Below are 20,252 nucleotides of genomic sequence, written 5' to 3' on the forward strand. Positions count from 1 at the left end.
CCAGGCCGGAGCCCAAACCCCGCCTGCACCCCACCCCCCAACTCCCTGCCCTGAGCCCCCTCGTATGCCCCGCACCCCTCTTGCACCCCAACTCCCTGCCCTGCCAGCCGGGTTTGGGCTCCGGCCTGGCTCTGTTTACCTAAAGTGGCTCCGGGGTGGCAGCGGCACGCACCGGGGCCAGGGCAGGCTCCCTGCATGCCTGCCCTGGCCCCACGCTGTGCCGCTCCAGGAAGTGCTGTGGCCCCTGGGGGAGGAGGGGTGCTGCACCCTGCACCCCAACCCCCTTCCCTGAGCCCCCTCATGCACCCCACACCCCTCCTCTGTCCCAATCCCTTACCCTGAGCCCCTTCCTGCACACCGTACCCCCTCCCACACCCTGCACTCCCTCCTACACCCCAACCTCCAATTTCCCCACCCAGATGTGGCCCTCGGCCCAAAAAATTTGCCCACCCCTGGAGTAGAGGAACTAGCTTGAACTGCGCCCAGTGGGTTGGTGCTTAATTAAAGAAAGTAGTTAATCAAACAAACAGTTCTATTTAGGCTTAGCAGAACTGGATTTTTATTTTTTTATCATTTTGATGGATAATATTGATGTTTATTTTTAAGCATTTTTCAACATTTATCAGTTTAAATTTTCACAGTTGCAGGAAACCGGGAGGTTCAGACAATGGGGGGGGGGGGGGGTCAGACAATTATAATTTAATCTCAGTAGATGTTGAGATTTATAAATCTTTAGCTTCTTGATCGTTAAAACACAAAGTGTCAACAGTACATGGCAAAATATACAAAACAAATATGCTTAAATCAAACTCTAAGACGTTCTCAAGCAGCATTTTTCTTACTTTGCCTATCTGTAAATTTTGATTATCATCGGCGGAAACAGTTTCTCGTTGGTTTGTGTGTATACTGTGAAACTGACATTTACCGATAAAAATCTAATCCTACCAAGCCCAGTTATATTCCATCCATGCTTCTAGTCTATCTCCCCCAACCCTGAGGGCCAGTATGCGATTGCTCCATACAGTCTATTCTCCAAGACTTTGGCCAACTTAACCTTATGTTACAGGCCTTATGGTCCCACTTCCCTGGAAAGACTATTCTGCGGTCTAAAATTTTATCCTGTTACTCCTAAATGTATTTACACAATCTTGTGCCATCCTAAACAATTTCATCCCCTCCTTGGCGCTTACTGCATTCAAAGTACTTCCCAACTACAATCAGCTCTCTCCAGCCTCAGGTGATACGGTACTAGTTGTACTGCCAGGGATGGGGGTTCAAGCATCATGGTGCTGGGGGCCATATAATGAACTGAATGGATGGGGACTCTCAGTTAACAAAAGGATACTTCACAAGGTCACTGCAGTTTTAGAGGTCCTCCCCACCCCCACCCCCAAAAAAGCTGGCTGAACAGACAACCTTTCTGCATAAAGATTAAACCAGATCAATACATTGTACTGCCTGAGGAGTTCAGCACAACTGACCTCAGCAAACAGTGCCTGATCTTTAAGTCTTCCACATAGGCTGATGTGCATGAATTTCTTTGGATTTTAACTCCAACAGAGTCCATGTTTTTTTATTTATAGATATATTAATGATAAAGTTCCTCCTCTACCTTGGGGGGTCCTGTGCTTATTGGTGGATTTTGCTTGCCTCAGAGATTCACAGTAGCCCTCAGTTTGGCCACTTTCATGGCTCAAATCTGCTGTTCACTCAGATAACCTCATCACTGGCCAGTATGGGGAAAAAAGAGTAAGAACAATCCCCGCAGTTTCTGCTGATCCACCATGTGAGTCGGGGAACAGCCCAGAGACCTTCCCCTCTGGTGGAACCTCCTGTGTTGGATCAGGAGTTGGGAGGTTTGGGCGGAACCCGGGCCCGCCCTCTACCCCAGGTTCCAGAGTAATACCAGTTCCACATACACAGTTGATCATTGTTAAAATAGATTAAACACCTTCACTGTGTCAATATAGCTGTCATTCACTGCTATTAAGCCTGCTTACTATCATGTCAGGTCAATTTGTGGTCATTTTATTACAAGGATTATTGACATGATAGAAGATGACAGTGTCTTCCCCCAGGAGAAAGATCTATTACAGTCTATTATGTCAAGGCCTACTTGCAGCTGCTTCAGCCTCAGAGTCCTAGAGTAATGCATGATCAGGGAGCTTTCACTGCACTGACCTGGATATGGGCAGAAAAGAGTCTTAGGAGAAGAAAAACTGTTGTGCTTGGGCTGTTGCTCTACATTATGGAGAGCTTTAGTTTTAATTCTTTAAAAAAAAAAAAAAAGGATTAAATTAGGCACTTATCACTTAAGAAAAACATGAATGAACTCAACTGAAGTGAGAAATCTTTAGCTTTTTGCCCTCATCAAATATCTTTAAATTAAAAATAAAATAGAAATTAAACAGCTAATTTGTTTACTTATCATGAAGGTAGCTAGTTTCCTTTGTGCAATTCCCTCAGACTGGACAGGGAATTGGTCATTTTCACTTTCTATAGTCAATTTTACCTCCTTAGGGCATGGCTACACTTGCAGATGTAGAGTGCTGTGAGTTAAACCCACCTTCGGAGAGCGCAGTAGGGAAAGCGCTGCAATGTGACCACATTTGCGGCACTTGCAGCAGCATTGGGAGCGATGCATTATGGGCAGCTATCCCACAGAGCACCTCTTCCCATTCTGGCGCTGTGGCTTGTGGGAAGGGGGTGGGGCATTCTGGGTCCTGTCCCAACGCCCCGTGATGCATCGGTTCGCATCCCAGCATTCCCTGTGCTTCCGTCCACATTTGGCGCCATCTTTCAACGTTTTTTGTACTGCGCACTCTGTCTTCCCTTTCGGTCTGCGGGAATGCAGCCCAAACTGCTGAGAAGTATGCTGTCGAGTCTCGCCAGCACGTCACGTTTGGCAGTCGAGTTATTCCTTAGGATCCAAAGGGACAGTGTGGACTCAGCCGATGATTGCGACTCGAGTAACGCATACGACACGAGTTTGCTTGTGGCATTCACGGACATGCTCAGCACCGTGCAACGCCGCTTTTGGGCCTGGGAAACAAGCACTGAGTGGTGGGATCACATCGTCATGCAAGTCTGGGATGACAAGCAGTGGCTGCAGAACTTTCGATGAGAAAAGCCACTTTAATGGGACAATGTGAGGAGTTCGCCCCCACCCTGTGGCGCAAGGACATGAGATTGAGAGCTGCCCTGATGGTGGAGAAGCGGGTAGCTATTGCAATCTGGAAGCTGGCAACTCCAGACAGCTACCGATCAGTCGCTAACCAGTTTGGAGTGGGAAAGTCAACGGTTGGAATCGTGTTGATGCAAGTTTGCAGGGCCATTAATCGCATCCTGCTCAGAAGAACCGTGACTCTGGGTAACGTGCAGGACATTGTGGATGGCTTTGCACAAATGGGTTTCCCTAACTGCGGAGGGGCGATAGATGGCACGCATATTCCAATTCTGGCACCAGCCCACCTAGCCTCCGAGTACATTAAACGGAAGGGGTATTTCTCTATGGTTCTCCAAGTGCTTGTGGATCACCGCAGGCATTTCATTAACATTAACGCAGGCTGGCCTGGAAAGGTGCATGACGCACGCATCTTTTGGAACACTGGCCTGTTCAGGAAGCTGCAAGCCGGGACTTTTTTCCCCAGACCAGAAGATCACCGTAGGGGAAGTCGAAATGCCCATTGTGATCCTTGGAGACCCTGCTTACCCTTTAATGCTGTGGCTCATGAAACCCTACACAGGGAGCCTGGACAGCAGCAAGGAGCAGTTCAACAACAGGGCTGAGCCGGTGCAGAATGACTTTGGAGTGTGCTTCTATCCATTTAAAGGGTCGCTGGTGCTCTCTATATGGGAAGCTGGACCTGGCCGATGACAGCATCCCCGCGGTTATATCCATGTGCTGTACCCTCCATAACATTTGTGAAGGGGAGGGTGAATGATTCACTCAGGCATGGAACTCGGAGGTTGAACACCTGGAGGCTGAATCTGAACAGCCAGAGAGCAGGGCTATTAGAGGGGCCCAGCGTGGGGCTGCAAGGATTAGGGATGCCTTGAGGGAGCAATTTGAGGCTGAAAGCCACCAGTAATGTCTGGTGCCCTGCACGGGAGTGAAGTGCAGTGGTTCCAATGTTAGTAGGAATCTGTGTTTGCTACGCTGACTTGCAGTGCCTGTTTCCTTCCTGGGCTAAGGTATCTTTTACTTTATGCAATAATAATGAATGTTTTCAAAGCCAAAAAATCCATTTATTGAAAAGAAACACAACTGCTTGGGAAACAGAAAGGGCAAGGGGGTGGAGTGGGGAATGGTACGATCACAGATTTGCGTATGTCCTGTCTGGAGTGCTGTGCAATGAGTGCTGCACTTCAGGATGGTTATACTGCATGGTGATGGGGGTTGAGTGCAGTGGGTAAGGGTCGTAGTTTTCAGGGCTGGGTGGTGAAGCTACAGGTGTTGGAGGCAGCTGGTGGTGGTAAGAACCCGGATGTTGGGGAAAGTGGGTTGGAGGCGAAATGGGGGCACAAGGGAAAGTTTTGGGACAAGGGCTGCAGGGGTGGGTGGGCGCGGTAATGCTCCTCCTGCATGGCTACGAGCGCCTGGATAGAGTCTGCTTGGTGCTCCATTATGCTTATCAGCCGATCCATGCTTTGCTGCCGGAGCACCACGCTTTTATGCCAGCATTCCTCGTTCTGCTGGCGGATCCTCCTTTTACTCTCCTGCCACTCCTGCACTTTTTGATTTTCATTACTTGAATGCTGCATTACTTCATGCAACATGTCTTCTTTGCTTCTACGTGGCCTCTTTCTGATTCTTTGGAGTCTTTCAGCCGGTGATAACATGGACGGCTGAGATCTCAAGGTTGCATCTGTAAAGGCAAAATGCAACACTTAACAGAGGCAGCCCTGTTCACACCAGACAAAGCAATGATTCCTCTGTACTTAAGGGCAAGCACAGTCTATACAACAGCATAATTTGCCTGTCCCAAAGCAAGCGCACATAAACCCATGGGAGCCCCAAAATGGTGAGAAAGCACAGGGTCAAGCGTGACTGATTGTTTCACGGCTGTACTGTCCTCTGGGTTTCTGTGCCATGGGGAGAGCCAACAGCGGCAGGGGGCCCCTATACTGAACACTGTCCTCACATTTTCCACAGGAGTTCGTCCTGGAAGATATCTCGCTGCTGAGGGTGACCTGGGAAGCAAGGGAGGGTCTTCTACTGCAATGCGGCTTCTGCCCTGGCCCATATGCAGCTTGCCTGTGTGCAGCAATGGTCTCCCCGCCCCTCACGGCACAGTGGCACGAACAAGTTAGCCTTACTGGGACAAGGACCACAGTGGCTCTCCCGAGAAACCTGTGCAACCGCATTGCCCAAGTTCTGGATGAGACCTTTGAAGAGATCACTGAGGCCGATTACCACAATGTGAGAGTACATCAACGCCCTATCTAGGCATGCATGCAGCCGTAATCCTCCTCGCCCCGAGAGCCCCCACCGAATAACTTCCTTCCCAAAATAAAAGCCGCTTACCGGGAACCTCCTCTGGTGTTTGTCCTTCCCCAAGCACTGGCTGCCGCGACTGGCTACCTTCCTCCTGGCTTGAGAACAGCTCCTGGCTGCATGCATCTAGGGATTCTGGGGTGCCTTCCTCCGCCTCAGCACACTCGCTCCCGCTTTGCTCCTCCTCCTGCCTTGTTGAACTGGGCTCTGAAGTGTCCACGGTGGTACTCGGAGTGGAGGTGGGGTCGCCCCCAAGTATCACATCCAGCTCTTTGTAGAAACGGCAGGTTGTGGGGGCAGCACCGGAGCAGTTATTTGCCTCACGGGCTTTGCGGTAGGCATTCCGCAGTTCCTTTACTTTAACCCTGCACTGCAGAGCGTCCTGGTCACGGCCCCTTTCCATCATGTCCCTGGATATCTGCCCAAAGGTATCGTAATTCCTACGGCTGTGGCGCAGCTGGGACTGGACAGCTTCCTCCCCCCAAACACTGATGAGGTCCAGCACCTCGTCATTGCTCCATACTGGGGATCGCCTGGTGCGTGGAGGCGTGGTCACCTGGAAAGATTCGCTGAGAACACTCCATGCCTAGCTGAGCAAACAGGAAGGGGATTTTCAAAATTCCCAGAGAATTTAAAGGGCGGGTCTGATGGTTGATCATCTGAGGGCAGGGCAGTAGAGTTCAAAGTGATGACCAGAGTGGCTAGAACAGGCATTGTGGGACACTTCTGGAGGCCGATCAGAGCACATTAACAGGACAGGTCGTCCACACTGGCGCCGCGGTGCTCCAGGGAGGGCGCAGCAAACATTATTCCATTCGCCAAGGTGGAGAACCAGCAGCGCTGTAGCCACATTCCCCAGTGTGGACGGGGAATGAGCTAGGGAGCCCGTGGCTCCTTTATTGCGCTGTAACTTGCAAGTGTAGCCAAGCCCTTATTCTAGTCTTAGTGGTGTTGGTGTTTGGATTACAACTATTCAGGAAGCCATTCCTATTCACATCAACAGTTTAATCAAAATCGACCATAGGTGTTGGGCCTACACTACTTGACGCCTAAGAAAAGATTCAATCTGTTGCATTGAGCCTGGCAGTCTGAAAGTTTGGAAGCTCAGAGTACTATAATGAAGCAGTGAGCCAAAAGCTCTTCTTACCATGAATGCATTTAATTATACTTCACGATGCCAGGGCATATTCATAGTAAGACAAGATTCTCATCTTCTGAACTTTCAGCTGGCTGGGCTGTGCATACTAGGGGTAATTTTCTTTTTAAAATGGTTAAACGGAGGGCTCTAAAAATAACAAATAAAAAAAAATAGCTCCTGGGCTGAGCTCTTGAACGCCTGCTTTCAAAAAACATACCAAAGCCTGGGAATTAAGGGTTCTATTGGAAAGACTGAGACAGCTTTGGCTGTGACTGTGAGAGCAAGTGAAACAGGAGATAAGAGAAGTCCCTCTGATTTGTTATTGCATTCCTATTGGTATTTGTACATAGGATAAAGATGCCCTACCTCCTTATCACTGTAAGAGATATTCCGGATCTCATTCCATGGAAAAGAGATTTTGGGGGTCAGCCTGTTTTCTGGATCGTAGATGTGAAGCCCCAGTGCATCAACCCCAAGCAACAGCTCGGTGCCCTTCTTATTCTACAGGAGGGAAGAACAGAGCAGAACACACCATTTCCATTTGAAGCAGGAAGATTTAAGGAGGATCTGACACAAACCGTTACATCCAACTAGTTTCATCCAGCCCTGACCAGGGATGCAGCACCAACTATCCCAGAGGGGATCCTGCTTCCCAGGCATAGTGCACTGCAGTAGTGACTCATTCACTCATCCTCTTGGGAGGCTTCTGGCAGCAGCTTATCCACTGCCTCCCCCTCCCCCCCGCCCACAGATAAAATACTGCAGGAGTGCAGCCAGCATTGAGTTCCACACAGTAGTCTCAAGACAAGGGGACCTTTAACACTAGGACTATCCCTCTCAAATGCCTCTTCCCCTGCCCCAGACACACAATGGACTCAAGATGCCTTGAAAACATGACCCAAACTCTGAACTCACCCTAATTGCAAAGTAGTTTACTCCATACATCTCCAAGTCCTGAGCGATCTTCAAATATTCCATTTCAGCTTCATCTCTGTCAGGTAAATACAGGCCAAAGTTACAGACAGGAAGAGAGAGGGGGAAAACAGGCGCCTTCTAAGCCTTGCTGGCATGTAACGCACTGGAGCCAGGACTGTCTCTATTGCAAGGGTCAAGTCTCTGTTTACCAGCAGGACTGAAAGATCCCCAGCAAATCCCAGTTTGCAGCTTACCTGCATCCTAATGTCTATTAATGACAGCACAGAGGATGCAATGTTTCAGGCCTGGTCTCTACCCCAATCCCTTGAACAGACTCAGTTTGTGTGTTTGACATCTCTTGCTTTTTGCTCATCCCGAAGGAGGAGTGTCTTGTCCAGTAAGGGTATAACTACCCATACTAGCTTGTGGTACAAGGAATCATTAAGTGAGTGAAATCTCACGAATCCAGACTCCTATTTCTCTCTCCTGCCCACTGAGCATCACTCCCATCTCAACGGTCATTTCAGTGACTCAGCGGCAGGAGTGCTGCCACGCCCTACCACACGCACGGCCCTCCTGCAGTGGCATTCCAAAGCCTCCCACTGGAATCCCATCAACGTACTATTATGACTGACCAGCAGGGGGCACTAGGAGTGGTAAAAGCTCTCTCCAACTGCTCCTTTAGAACTTGTCTACATACAAAATTGTACCACACCAGCCATACTCATAACTACAATGGTACAAACACTCTTGCGTTGCTGCAGTTCTATTGATATAATGGTGCGTATGCTGGTATAGTTTATTCCGGTAGGCACCTGCTATGTAGGTGCCTTATACAGATATAACTGCATCCACACTAACTCCTGGTCTACACTAGGCGTTTATGTCGAATTTAGCGCCGTTACATCAAATTAACCCTGCACCCGTCCACACCACGAAGCTATTTAGTTCGACATAGAGCTCTCTTAAATTCGACTTCTGTACTCCTCCCCAACGAGAGGAGTAGCGCTAAATTCGAAATGGCCATATCGAATTAGGCTAGGTGTGGATGGAAATCGACGCTAATAGCTCCGGGAGCTATCCCACAGTGCACCACTCTGTTGACGCTCTGGACAGCAGTCCGAGCTCGGATGCTCTGACCAGCCACACAGGAAAAGCCCCGGGAAAATTTGAATTCCTTTTCCTGTCTGGGCAGTTTGAATCTCGTTTCCTGTTTGGACAGCGTGGCGAGCTCAGCAGCACTGGCAACGATGCAGAGCTCTCCAGCAGAGATGGCCGTGCAATCCCAGAATAGAAAGAGGGCCCCAGCATGGACTGATGAAGTCTTGGATCTCATCACTGTGTGGGGCGATGAGTCCGTGCTTTCCGAGCTGCGCTCCAAAAGAAGGAATGCAAAGATCTACGAGAAGATCTCTAAAGCCATGGCAGAGAGAGGATACAGCCGGGATGCAACGCAGTGCCGCGTGAAAATCAAGGAGCTGAGACAAGGGTACCAGAAGACCAAAGAGGCAAACGGACGCTCCGGATCCCAGCCCCACACATCCCGTTTCTACGAGGCACTGCATTCCATCCTAGGTGCGGCCGCCACCACTACCCCACCACTGTCCGTGGACTCTGAGGATGGGATATTGTCCGCGGCCGGTTCCTCGTCGGAAATGTTAGCGGACGGGGAAGATGAGGAAGGAGATGAGGAGGACGAGGCAGTCGACAGCGCTTGCACCGCTGATTTCCCCGACAGCCAGGAGCTCTTCATCACCCTTACCGAGATCCCCTACCAACCGTCCCCATCCGTTACCCCGGACACCGAATCAGGGGAAGGATCAAGCAGTAAGTGCTTTAAACATTTATTTTTAACATAACTGGAATATTTATAATATTAACAATGGGTTTTTCATTAAATCATTTAAACATATAAACTTTTATTTTTAACACAACAGGAATATTTATAATATCAACAATTGGTTGTTCATGATTTCTTTGCCTTAGGCGCTTAACTACTTAGTCCCAACTATTTAAAAAACATCAAATAATGTCCGGATTTTCATGATTAGGCTGCCCAAGACGCTCCACTCTGTAGTCCCTGCCAGTACAGCTAGACCAAAATACGGTCTATATGTCCGGGAATTGACACGAAATCCTCATGGGAAATCTCAGCATAGCTCTCCTGCAGGTAATGCTCAAGCCTGTGCATCAGGTTCCTTGGCAAGGCGATCTTATTAGGTCCACCATGGTACGACACGTTTCCACGCCATGACTCTATCAAGTACTCTGGGATCATAGCACGGCAGAGCATGGCGGCATACGGCCCTGGTTTCTGCATGCTCTCCCGAAGCATCCGTTCCCTGTGGCTCTCCGAGATCCTCATCAGCGTGATGTCGCTTATGTCGCCCTGCTTTGAATTAGGGAGGGGAATGTTAGTATTGGGACTGCTTTATAGCCACGCGGTGGAGGCGGCAGAGGGGCAGCATACAGGGATCTTTCCCTGGGACAGCCGCGAGGTGGTGGGACAGGGGCAGAGCTCATGCTTCCCTGATTGCTGCCAGCAGAGACTGGCATTGCTTTCAATGCGAAAGGAGCCCAGTGCTACTATTAAAGTTTTAAGCAGCCACAAGTCTACGGCTTACCATGTTTGCCTGCTACAAAAGTTCAGGTGTCCTGCCCCGCTTCTCAGATCGCAACTGCAAGACCCCAGGCACTGAAGGCGAGGGCCGAAAATTCGACCTTGTCCTGAGTGCGCATGTGAGAGGTGCAGTGCATGGTCTTGTTCACAGAGAAAGACTATGTTCTTTGTTCACAACTTCATTTATCTGTCTCAGGAATTCACTCCCTTTTTCCCATTCCCACAGACACATCTGCGACTGTCTCCCAACCCAGCCTGGCATCACACTCCCAGAGGCTAGCGCAGATTAGGCGGAGGAAGAAGAAGACGCGTGAGGACATGTTCTCAGAACTAATGGACTGCTCCAGAGCCCAGGCAGCCCAGCAGACACAGTGGAGGGAGAACATGTCCCAAATGCACCGAGCAATCATGGAACGGGAGGAGAGGTGGCGTCAGGAAGACCAGCAGGCGACTCAAACGCTGCTTGGACTAATGAGGGAGCAAACGGACACGCTCCGGCGCCTTGTGGATGTTCTGCAAGACCGGAGGCAGGAGGACAGAGCCCCGCTGCAGTCTATCTCTAACCGCCCTCCCCCGCCACAAAGTCCCACACCCCCCTCACCCAAAGTCGAAAGAAGGAGGGGCGGCAAGGGCCGTTAAAACTTTCAGTCAACCCCTGCAGACTGCTCTAGCACTAGAAGGCTCTCGTTCCCCAAAGTTTGAAAAGTCCTTTCCTACCCACCTCACACAAGCCCCCGTCCAAGTTTCACACCCCCCCCCCGTTTCATGTGTGGTTCATAATAAAATATTCGTTTCTGTTAATTACTGTTTCCATGATTTTCTTTTAGAGGAGACTCTGTCTGAAGGGGGGGGGAGGGGGTTGGTAATTGGACAGGACAGTCACCTTTAGCAGGGTACAGAGGCGGGGGCAGGTCCAGCATCAGGACACATACACAGTGCAGTCACCAGTTACCCTGGTCAGTCTGGGAGGTGGTTTTCATGTTCTGGGGGGGGGGGGGTGGAGGGTTGATCTGTGACTTTGTGGCGGGGGAGGGCAGTTAGAGATCTTATGCCGCGGTCCTTATCCTGGATCACAGAGCCACGCAGCAGGGGATCTGTAACCCTCCTCCCCCTGCCAGAAAGTCACTTGGCCGACACATACACGCAGTCCCGCCCAGGAGTGCTGGCAGGCTCCGTTGAAACAACCAGTCCACCACTGCGGAGCCTGTCATTCCCGGAGTTTAGAAGCATCATTTGCATCAGAACACTAAACCCGCCCCCCGCCACAGTCTGCGTCCCCGGTTTAAAACATTCCCGCGAAAACAGTAATAAAGACAACGGTGTTCATTAACAAAACGGAACAGATTTTATTTTTTGGGACGGTGGTGAAGGGGGTATGTAACTTGGAAGGATAGTCAACAGTCACTGGGTAAAGAAACGGGGGCAGGTTCAGCTTCTGTGTCCACAAACTTAACAGTCACTGGTTACCCTGCTCAGTCTGGAACCTAGCTTTCAAAGCCTCCCGGATGCACAGCGCGTCCCGCTGGGATCTTCTAATCGCCCGGCTGTCTGGCTGGGCGTAATCAGCAGCCAGGCTATTTGCCTCAACCTCCCACCCCGCCATAAAGGTCTCCCCCTTGCTCTCACACAGATTGTGTAGCACACAGCAAGCTGCTATCACAATGGGGATATTGGTTTCTCTGAGATCACAGCGAGTCAGTAAGCTTCTCCATCTCCCCTTGAGACGGCCAAAAGCACACTCCACCACCATTCTACACTTGCTCAAATGGTAGTTGAACAGTTCTTTTTCTGAGTCCAGGGCGCCAGTATAGGGCTTCATGAGCCAGGGCATTAGCGGGTATGCAGGGTCCCCGAGGATCACTGTAGGCATCTCCACATCCCCAAGACTTATTTTGTGGTCCGGGAAGTAAATACCTTCCTGCAGCCGTCTAAACAGACCAGAGTTCCTGAACACGCGAGCGTCATGAACCTTGCCCGGCCACCCGACGTTGATGTTTGTAAAACGTCCCCTGTGGTCCACCAGTGCTTGCAGCACCATTGAAAAGTAGCCCTTTCTGTTAATGTACTGGCTGGCCTGGTGGTCCGGTCCCAGGATAGGGATGTGAGTCCCATCTATAGCCCCACCGCAGTTTGGGAATCCCATCGCGGCGAAGCCATCTATGATGACCTCCACGTTTCCCAGGGTCACTACCTTTGAGAGCAGTACCTTGACGATTGCCTTGGCTACTTGCATGACAACAACCCCCACGGTAGACTTGCCCACACCAAAGTGGTTCGCGACTGACCGGTAGCTGTCCGGCGTTGCAAGCTTCCAGAGGGCTATGGCCACTCGCTTCTGGACAGTCAGGGCTGCTCGCATCCGGGTGTCCTTGCGCTTCAGGGCAGGTGACAGCAACTCACAAAGTTCGAGGAAAGTCCCCTTCCGCATGCGAAAGTTTCGCAGCCACTGGGATTCATCCCAGACCTGAAGCACTATGCGGTCCCACCAGTCCGTGCTTGTTTCCAGGGCCCAGAATCGCCGTTCCACAATATCCACAAGACCCATTGCCACCGTGATGTCCTGGGCGCAGGGTCTCGTGGTTTCTGACAGCTCTGTGCTACTCTCCGACCTCAGGCCCTCACGGTGGTGCCGTAGCCTCCTCTCCTGATTTCTCTGCATCTGCCTCTGGTAAAGGTGGATGAGAAGCTGCGAGGCGTTGAGAACGGCCACAACTGCAGCGATGGTTGCAGCGGGATCCATGCTCGCACTGCTGTGGCGTCCGCGCTGTCACTGATCAGAAAAGTGCGCGAACTGATTTCCCGCCGGCGCTTTCAGGGAGGGAGGGAGGGCGGGAGTGACGGATGGATGACGACAGGTACCCAAAAGCACCCTCGACACATTTTTTTACCCAGAAGGCATTTGGGGCTCGACCCAGAATTCCAATGGGCAGCGGGGACTGCGGGAACTGTGGGATAGCTGCCCACAGTGCACCGCTTCCAATGTTGACGCTTGCCCCGTTAGTGTGGACTCACAAAGTCTCACAAAGTCGAATTACTGTCCTTAGTGTGGACACGCACGTTCGACTTTGCAATATCGATTCCACAAATTCGATTTAAGAGAAATCGAACTACCCTCGTAGTGTAGACATACCCTAAGGGTACGTCCAGACTACCCGTCGAATCGGTGGGTAGTAATCGATCTATCAGGGATCGATATATCGCGTCTCGTCTAGACACAACATATCGATCCCCGAACGCGCTCCTGTCGATTCCGGAACTCCACCAGGGCGAGTGGCGGTAGCGGAGTCGATGGGGGAGCCGCGGCCGTCGATCCCGCGCCGTGAGGACCCGAGATAAGTCGAAATAAGATACGTCGACTTCAGCTACGGTATTCCCGTAGCTGAAGCTGCGTATCTTACATCGATCCCCCTCCCAATGTAGACCAGCCCTAAGGGTGTACTGATTTAACGATTTTGGTAGAAAAAAATCTCCTAGCTGAGATAGCTGTATTGCACAAAAAACTGTGTAGACACGTTCTTTGTTGTAAGCATTATCTCCACTGTGCTGGCAGCCTAGAAAGAGGGAGGTTGCCTTGCTAAATTGACTTCTAGTCCAAAGAGCTGATCCCAGAACACCACTGTTCATATGTTTTCCCCCTCCCCACAATACAGTATTTGTAACTCAGGTCACTCTTCTATAGTCTCTTCCTTTTCAGTATCCAGCATGAATAGGGCCCTGCCAAATTCAAGGTCCATTTTGGTCAAATTCACAATCATAGGATTTTAAAAATAATAAATTTCATGTTTTCAGCTATTTAAATCTGAAATTTCATGGTGTTGGAATTGTAGGGGTCCTGATGCAAAAAGGAGTTGTGGGGGTGCCTCAAAGTTATTATACGGGGGGTTGCGGTACTTCTACCCTTACTTCTGCCGGCAGTGGTGCTGCCTTCAGAGCTGGGCAGCTGGAGAGCGGCGGCTGCTGACCGGGAGCCTAGCTCTGAAAGCAGCGCCCTGCCAGCAGCAGCACAGAAGGATGGTATGGTATGGTATGCTATTGCCACCCTGACCTCTGTGCTGCTGCCTGCAGAACTGAGCCCTCAGTCAGCAGCCACCACTCTCTAGCCGCCCAGCTCAGAAGGCAGCAGCACAGAAGGAAGGGTGGCAATACCATACCATGCCAACCTTACTTCTGTGCTGCTGCTGGCAGGGCGCTGCTTTCAGAGCTGGGCGCCTGGCCAACAGCCACCACTTTCTGGCCACCCAGCTCTGAAGGCAACCTCAGGAGGTATCTAGTCCAACCCCCTGCTCAAAGCAGGACCAACACCAACTAAATCATCCCAGCCAGGGATTTGTCAAGCTGGGCCTTAAAAACCTCTAAGGACGGAGATTCCACCACCTCCCTAGGTAACCCATTCCAGTGCTTCACCACCCTCCTAGTGAAATAGTGTTTCCTAATATCCAACCTAGACCTCCCCCACTGCAACTTGAGACCATTGCTTCTTGTTCTGTCATCTGCCACCACTGAGAACAGCCTAGCTCCATCCTCTTTGGAACCCCCCTTCAGGTAGTTGAAGGCTGCTATCAAATCCCCCCTCACTCTTCTCTTCTGCAGACTAAATAACTCCAGTTCCCTCAGCCTCTCCTCATAAATCATGTGCCCCAGCCCCCTAATCATTTCCGTTGCCCTCCGCTGGACTCACATCCCTTCTGTAGTGGGAGGACCAAAGCTGGACGCAGTACTCCAGGTGTGGCCTCACCAGTGCCGAATAGAGGGGAATAATCACTTCCCTCGATCTGCTGGCAATGCTCCTACTAATACAGCCCAATATGCCGTTGGCCTTCTTGGCAACAAGGGCACACTGTTGACTCTCATCCAGCTTCTTGTCCACTGTAATCCCCAGGTCCTTTTCTGCAGAACTGCTGCTTAGCCAGTCAGTCCCCAGCCTGTAGCGGTGAATGGGATTCTTCCTTCCTAAGTGTAGGACTCTGCACTTGTCCTTGTTGAACCTCATCAGATTTCTTTTGGGCCAATCCTCCAATTTGTCTAGGTCACTCTGGACCCTATCCCTACCCTCCAGCGTATCTACCTCTCCCATTTTAGTGTCATCTGCAAACTTGCTAAGGGTGCAATTCATCCCATAATCCAGATCATTAATAAAGATGTTGAAGAAAACCAGCCCCAGGACCAACCCCTGGGGCACTCCTCTTGATACCGGCTGCCCACTAGGCGTCAAGCTGTTGATCACTACTCGTTGAACCCGACAATCTAGCCAGCTTTCTAACCACCTTATAGTCCATTCATCTAATCCATACTTCTTTAACTTGCTGGCAAGAATACTGTGGGAGACCGTATCAAAAACTTTGCTAAAGTTAAGATATATCATGTCCACTGCTTTCCCCATATCAACAGAGCCAGTTATCTCATCATAGAAGGCAATCGGGTTCGTCAGGCATGACTTGCCCTTGGTGAATCCATGTTGACTATTCCTGATCACCTTCCTCTCATCCAAGTGCTTCAAAACGGATTCCTTGAGGACCTGCTCCATGATTTTTCCAGGGACTGAAGTGAGGCTGACAGGTCTGTAGTTCCCTGGGTTCTCTTTCTTCCCTTTTTTAAATATGGGCACTATATTTTCCTTTTTCCAATCATCCGGGACCTCTCCCAATCGCCATGAATTTTCAAAGATAATGGCCACTGGCTCTGCAATCACATCAGCCAACTCCCTCAGCACCCTCAGATGCATTAGATCTGGACCCATGGACTTGTGCATGTCCAGCTTTTCTAAATAGTCCTTAACCTGTTCTTTCACCACAGAGGGCTGGTCACCTCCACCCCATGCTGTGCTGCCCAGTGCAGCAGTCTGGGAACTGACCTTGTCTGTGAAGACCAAGGCAAAAAAAAGCACTGAGTACTTCAGCTTTTTCCACATCCTCTGTCACTATGTTGCCTCCCTCATTCAGTAAGGGTTCCACATTTTCCCTGACCTTCTTCTTGTTGCTAACATACATGTATAGAAACCCTTCTTGTTACCCTTCACATCCCTTGCTAGCTGCAACTCCAATTGTGCCTCGGCCTTCCTGATTACACCCCTGCATGCTCTAGCAATATTTTTATACTCCTCCCTAGTCATCTGTCCAAATTTCCACTTCTTGTAAGCTTCCTTTTTGAGTTTAAGCTATTCTTTCTGCACATCGGGATGGTTTGTTCCTGCGCCCTCAATAAGGCTTCTTTAAAATACAACCAGCTCTCCTGTACTCCTTGCCCCCTCATATTAGGTTCCCAGGGGATCCTGCCCATCAGTTCCCTAAGGGAGTCTAAGTCTGCTTTTCTGAAGTCCAGGGTCTCTCCTTTCTTCCTTTTGTTTGGATCCTGAACTCAACCATCTCATGATCACTGCTGCCTAGGCTGCCACCCATTTCTACTTCCTCTACCAATTCTTCCCTGTTTGTAAGCAGCAGGTCAAGAGGAGCACGGCCCCTAGTCGGTTCCTCCAGCACTTGTACAGTGAATAGTATAGTATAGGGTAAAAGCACACAAAAGACGAGATTTCACAGGAGCGGGGAGGGGGAGAGATCAGATTTCACGGTCCGTGATGCGTTTTTCATGGCTGTGAATTTGGCAGAGCCCTGAGCTTGACCTACCAGAGGCGCTCTTTTAGCAGAACTCCTCCATAGCCTGCTAGGGATCTTGGAGACCTTATTCACTCTCTGACTGCTCACAGAGAGGCTAGAGAATTTACACCAGTCAATAGCCCAACTTAACAGACACTCACCTTGCCCTGCCTCGATGTTCTGCATACCAGGCTGTTATTCTTTCCTCCCACATTTCTGGAGTCATCTGGTACAGGTTAATTACCTGAGAGAGACAGGCAGAGAAATCCTCAGCACACATTGTCCTACCTGTGGCTTTGACTTGTCACCTGATGAATGAGCCAGAAACAGGGAGCCTCAAGCTCAAAATGCCCTTCTTGTCCCCTCACATACACCATCCCAACCCTAACGTCTAATCTCCAGTTCATACGCCTTTCCAACTCCCTCGTGACTAGCTAAGATCAACCCTATGCTCTCATTAATCAGCTCTCAGTTAGCCTTCCTGAGCACACCACACTCCAACCACCCCGAAGCCACCAGGACACCTGCGGAATGCAGCTGCTATTCTGGCAAAAGACAGTGGGCAGAAAACATTCACTTCCATATTTATTAAAATATTCTAGATACAGATTAAGATGTCCTCATTCAGTATGGCCAGGTTTACACTACAAAGTTCTGTGGGTATAGCTATGTCCCTCTGCCAACCACAGAGAGTACATCTACACTGCAGCTGGGAGGGAGCCTCCCTGCCTGGGGAAGATAGACTTGTGCTAGCGGGGCTCATACTAGCCTGCTAAAAACAGCAACATGGATGCTGTGGCTTGGGCTGGAGCTCAGGCTCTCAAGCCTCGACGGTCATGTGGGCTTGAGAGCCCGAGCCACAATCTCCACACTGCTCCTTTTAGTGCTCCAACTCAAGCCCCGCTAGCAAGAGTCTGGCCACACAGGCTGGGAGGCTCGCTCCCCGCTGCAACGTAGGCAAACCAAGAGCTATGCCAGCAAATCTCCCAGTGTAGATGCAGGGGGAGGGATAGCTCAGTGGTTTGAGCATTGGCCTGCTAAACCCAGGGTTGAGTGTTCAATCCTTGAGGGGGCCAATTTAGGGATCTGGGGCAAAAATCTGTCTGGGGATTGGTCCTGCTTTGAGCAGGGGGTTGGACTAGATGACCTCCTGAGGTTCCTTCCAACCCTGGTATTCTATGATTCTATGCTGACAGAAGACTGCTTCTGCTGGCATAGCTAATGTCATTTGGTGAGGGGGTGGTGTTTCTATACCTTCTGCCGGTATAAGTTGTGTCTACACTAGGCTGCTGTGCTGGTACAGCTTTCCCAGGTGACCATTTGTGGCCAAGGGGCATGGCACATTGTATCACTTGCCTCAATAAGGGAACTTTGAGCAAGAGAAAATAATTTACCGTTGTGGCTTTTGTAGGTAGTCCTACAGGGCTATTCTACAGAAGATGCCAGTGAGTCCTAGAGACTCAGCCACGAATTTAGGATTCTGCCTGGTTGAACTCCTTACCCGTTTTGGAAGCAACTCCTCTTGTGCTAAGAAGCCACGCTGATGAACAGTGGGATCGTAATCACCATACTGAAAAGAAACACAAACACTGCATGTTTAAGATGGCGACAACGCACAGTGACTATGTCTGAAGATGAAATAGAAACCATCTACACGCTTGAACTTTAACTCAATATCACACACCCTTAAAATAACCACTGAGTGAGAGTAGAGTACACAGTACACGTTGGCCAGTGTGTCAGCCCCATATGTTTTCTTTGTGATGTTAGTGCTGCTGTATGGTGCAGGCCTGGAGACCAACTACCTTCTTTTATCTCCAGAGCAGCTGGACAGTAGTACAGCAAACATGCCTCAACAACTCCCACCAATGGGCCTCAGCCCTGTCCTCCAGGGTCCCCTTCTAGCAGCAAGAGGGGAGTTTGCTCTTCATAGCTATTCAGACCTTGACCTCTCAGCTGAGGCTGTCCATAAGGAGTCCAGTTGCATCAGTGGTTTTTGTGGCATGGACCAAGACCAGCAAATCATTTGATGCAGCTGGCACCCCCTTTCAGTCACCTCTCAGTGTCCTATTTAATCAATTTAACATTAGGAACATTTTTTTAAAGAGAGATTTCAATGGACAGTTGGGGACACTGCTCAGACAGGAGTTTGTCCCACTGCCAGAAGTTCTCTTACTCAAATTAGGTCAGAAAATACTATTCTTATTTGAAAAGTGTGCCCAATAATTATTCACACTAGTTTAGATTATAAATTATTTCAAGCTTCATATAAAATGAAATTGGCAAAACCACCACTTCAGATATAAAGTGCATCGGTAAAAGATTCAAACGCTGAGTATCTCTGCAGTGTGTGAGAAACTCAACGTTCCTCCTGCACAGTACGCAGGGCATGTAATGGCCAAGTCACAGTGCCTGAAATGAGTCCGTTGACTGAAAGGAGATGATTTACAAGTGATATGTACAGGAAATACTTCGATTTTAATTCATCTCTCAATGCAAGAGTCACACTACGGCATCATCCAATAAAAGACAGGACACCATTTCCCTAAGTCAGTCATTTCATGGTGAAAATGCCCTTCATCTCTCTTTCTTGCTTGGAAAGAACAAACAGTAGCAAACAGTAACAACTGTTACAAGACAGACAAATAATAAAACACAGCAACAATAGGAAGTCAAGAGACATTCCAAATCAGCCTCCATTTAATGCCTGAGCTGCGACGACATACACTAACAAACACCAGAGCTCAGAATCAACAATCTGTACATATAACCCCTAGCAGCAAAACGGTCAACATCTCATACAACTGGAGATTAAAGATGGAATTACTGATTTAGAGCCAACACAGACATAATTAATACAACAGAGATACCATTGGCCTCATCCTGAGAGGTGCTGAGCACCTGGCAACTCCCCACTGGCTTCGATCGTAGCTGCAGGTGCTCAGTGCGTCTCAAAAACAGGCGGCATATATGGATCTACTGAACACATGTCAAACTGGGAAAGAATAATAAAAATGCAGGAGTTGGGAGGGAAAACTCCTTCTATAAACTTGGACAGGCAGAAAATAAATTATTTCTGGTTGGAAAAAAATGATAAATAGTATTGATATGATTATTTTAGGTTGTGATCTATCATGGGGACCCAAGACTATGTGTGGATTATGTGATTTTAGTACGGTCAAGGATGTCACCACATCCCAAAGGAATGTGTGTTCAGGAAGCAACTCTGGATGAGAACATTAATTATTCAAAAATTAAAATCAACAAATGGCCGAAATATTGCAGGATATATTGGTTCAAGTGATTTGGCAAACATATTAAAAAAACCTTTCAATTCAATTATAACTCAAAAACTGTCATGGCAATTTAGTTCTTGTTAATTGAACTATATGATTAATATTTGTGTTTACACTCCGAGATTGTCTTTATATCACTCAGACATCTGGTTTATATTGTACTGTATAAATCTGCGTACATTAATATTTTGAATAT

The 20,252-nt window shown here is 49.3% G+C and overlaps 1 protein-coding gene across 2 annotated transcripts in view; it reads right to left on the reverse strand.

Annotated features, from left to right (window-relative positions):
• NF2 (NF2, moesin-ezrin-radixin like (MERLIN) tumor suppressor) overlaps nt 1–20,252 on the reverse strand; it is a 94,241-nt gene that overhangs the window by 38,881 nt on the left and 35,108 nt on the right. For both annotated transcript variants that reach the window (XM_065417846.1, XM_065417847.1), the window contains exons 5-8: nt 18,262–18,330; nt 16,922–17,004; nt 7,551–7,626; nt 7,002–7,136 (exon numbers count right to left, since the gene is read on the reverse strand). In XM_065417846.1, coding sequence (XP_065273918.1) covers nt 7,002–7,136; nt 7,551–7,626; nt 16,922–17,004; nt 18,262–18,330 — 363 coding nt within the window. The remainder of the gene's footprint in view (nt 1–7,001; nt 7,137–7,550; nt 7,627–16,921; nt 17,005–18,261; nt 18,331–20,252) is intronic.

This window comes from Emys orbicularis, chromosome 16 (genome assembly GCF_028017835.1).
Source record: "Emys orbicularis isolate rEmyOrb1 chromosome 16, rEmyOrb1.hap1, whole genome shotgun sequence".
Classification (NCBI taxonomy): Eukaryota; Metazoa; Chordata; order Testudines; family Emydidae; genus Emys; species Emys orbicularis.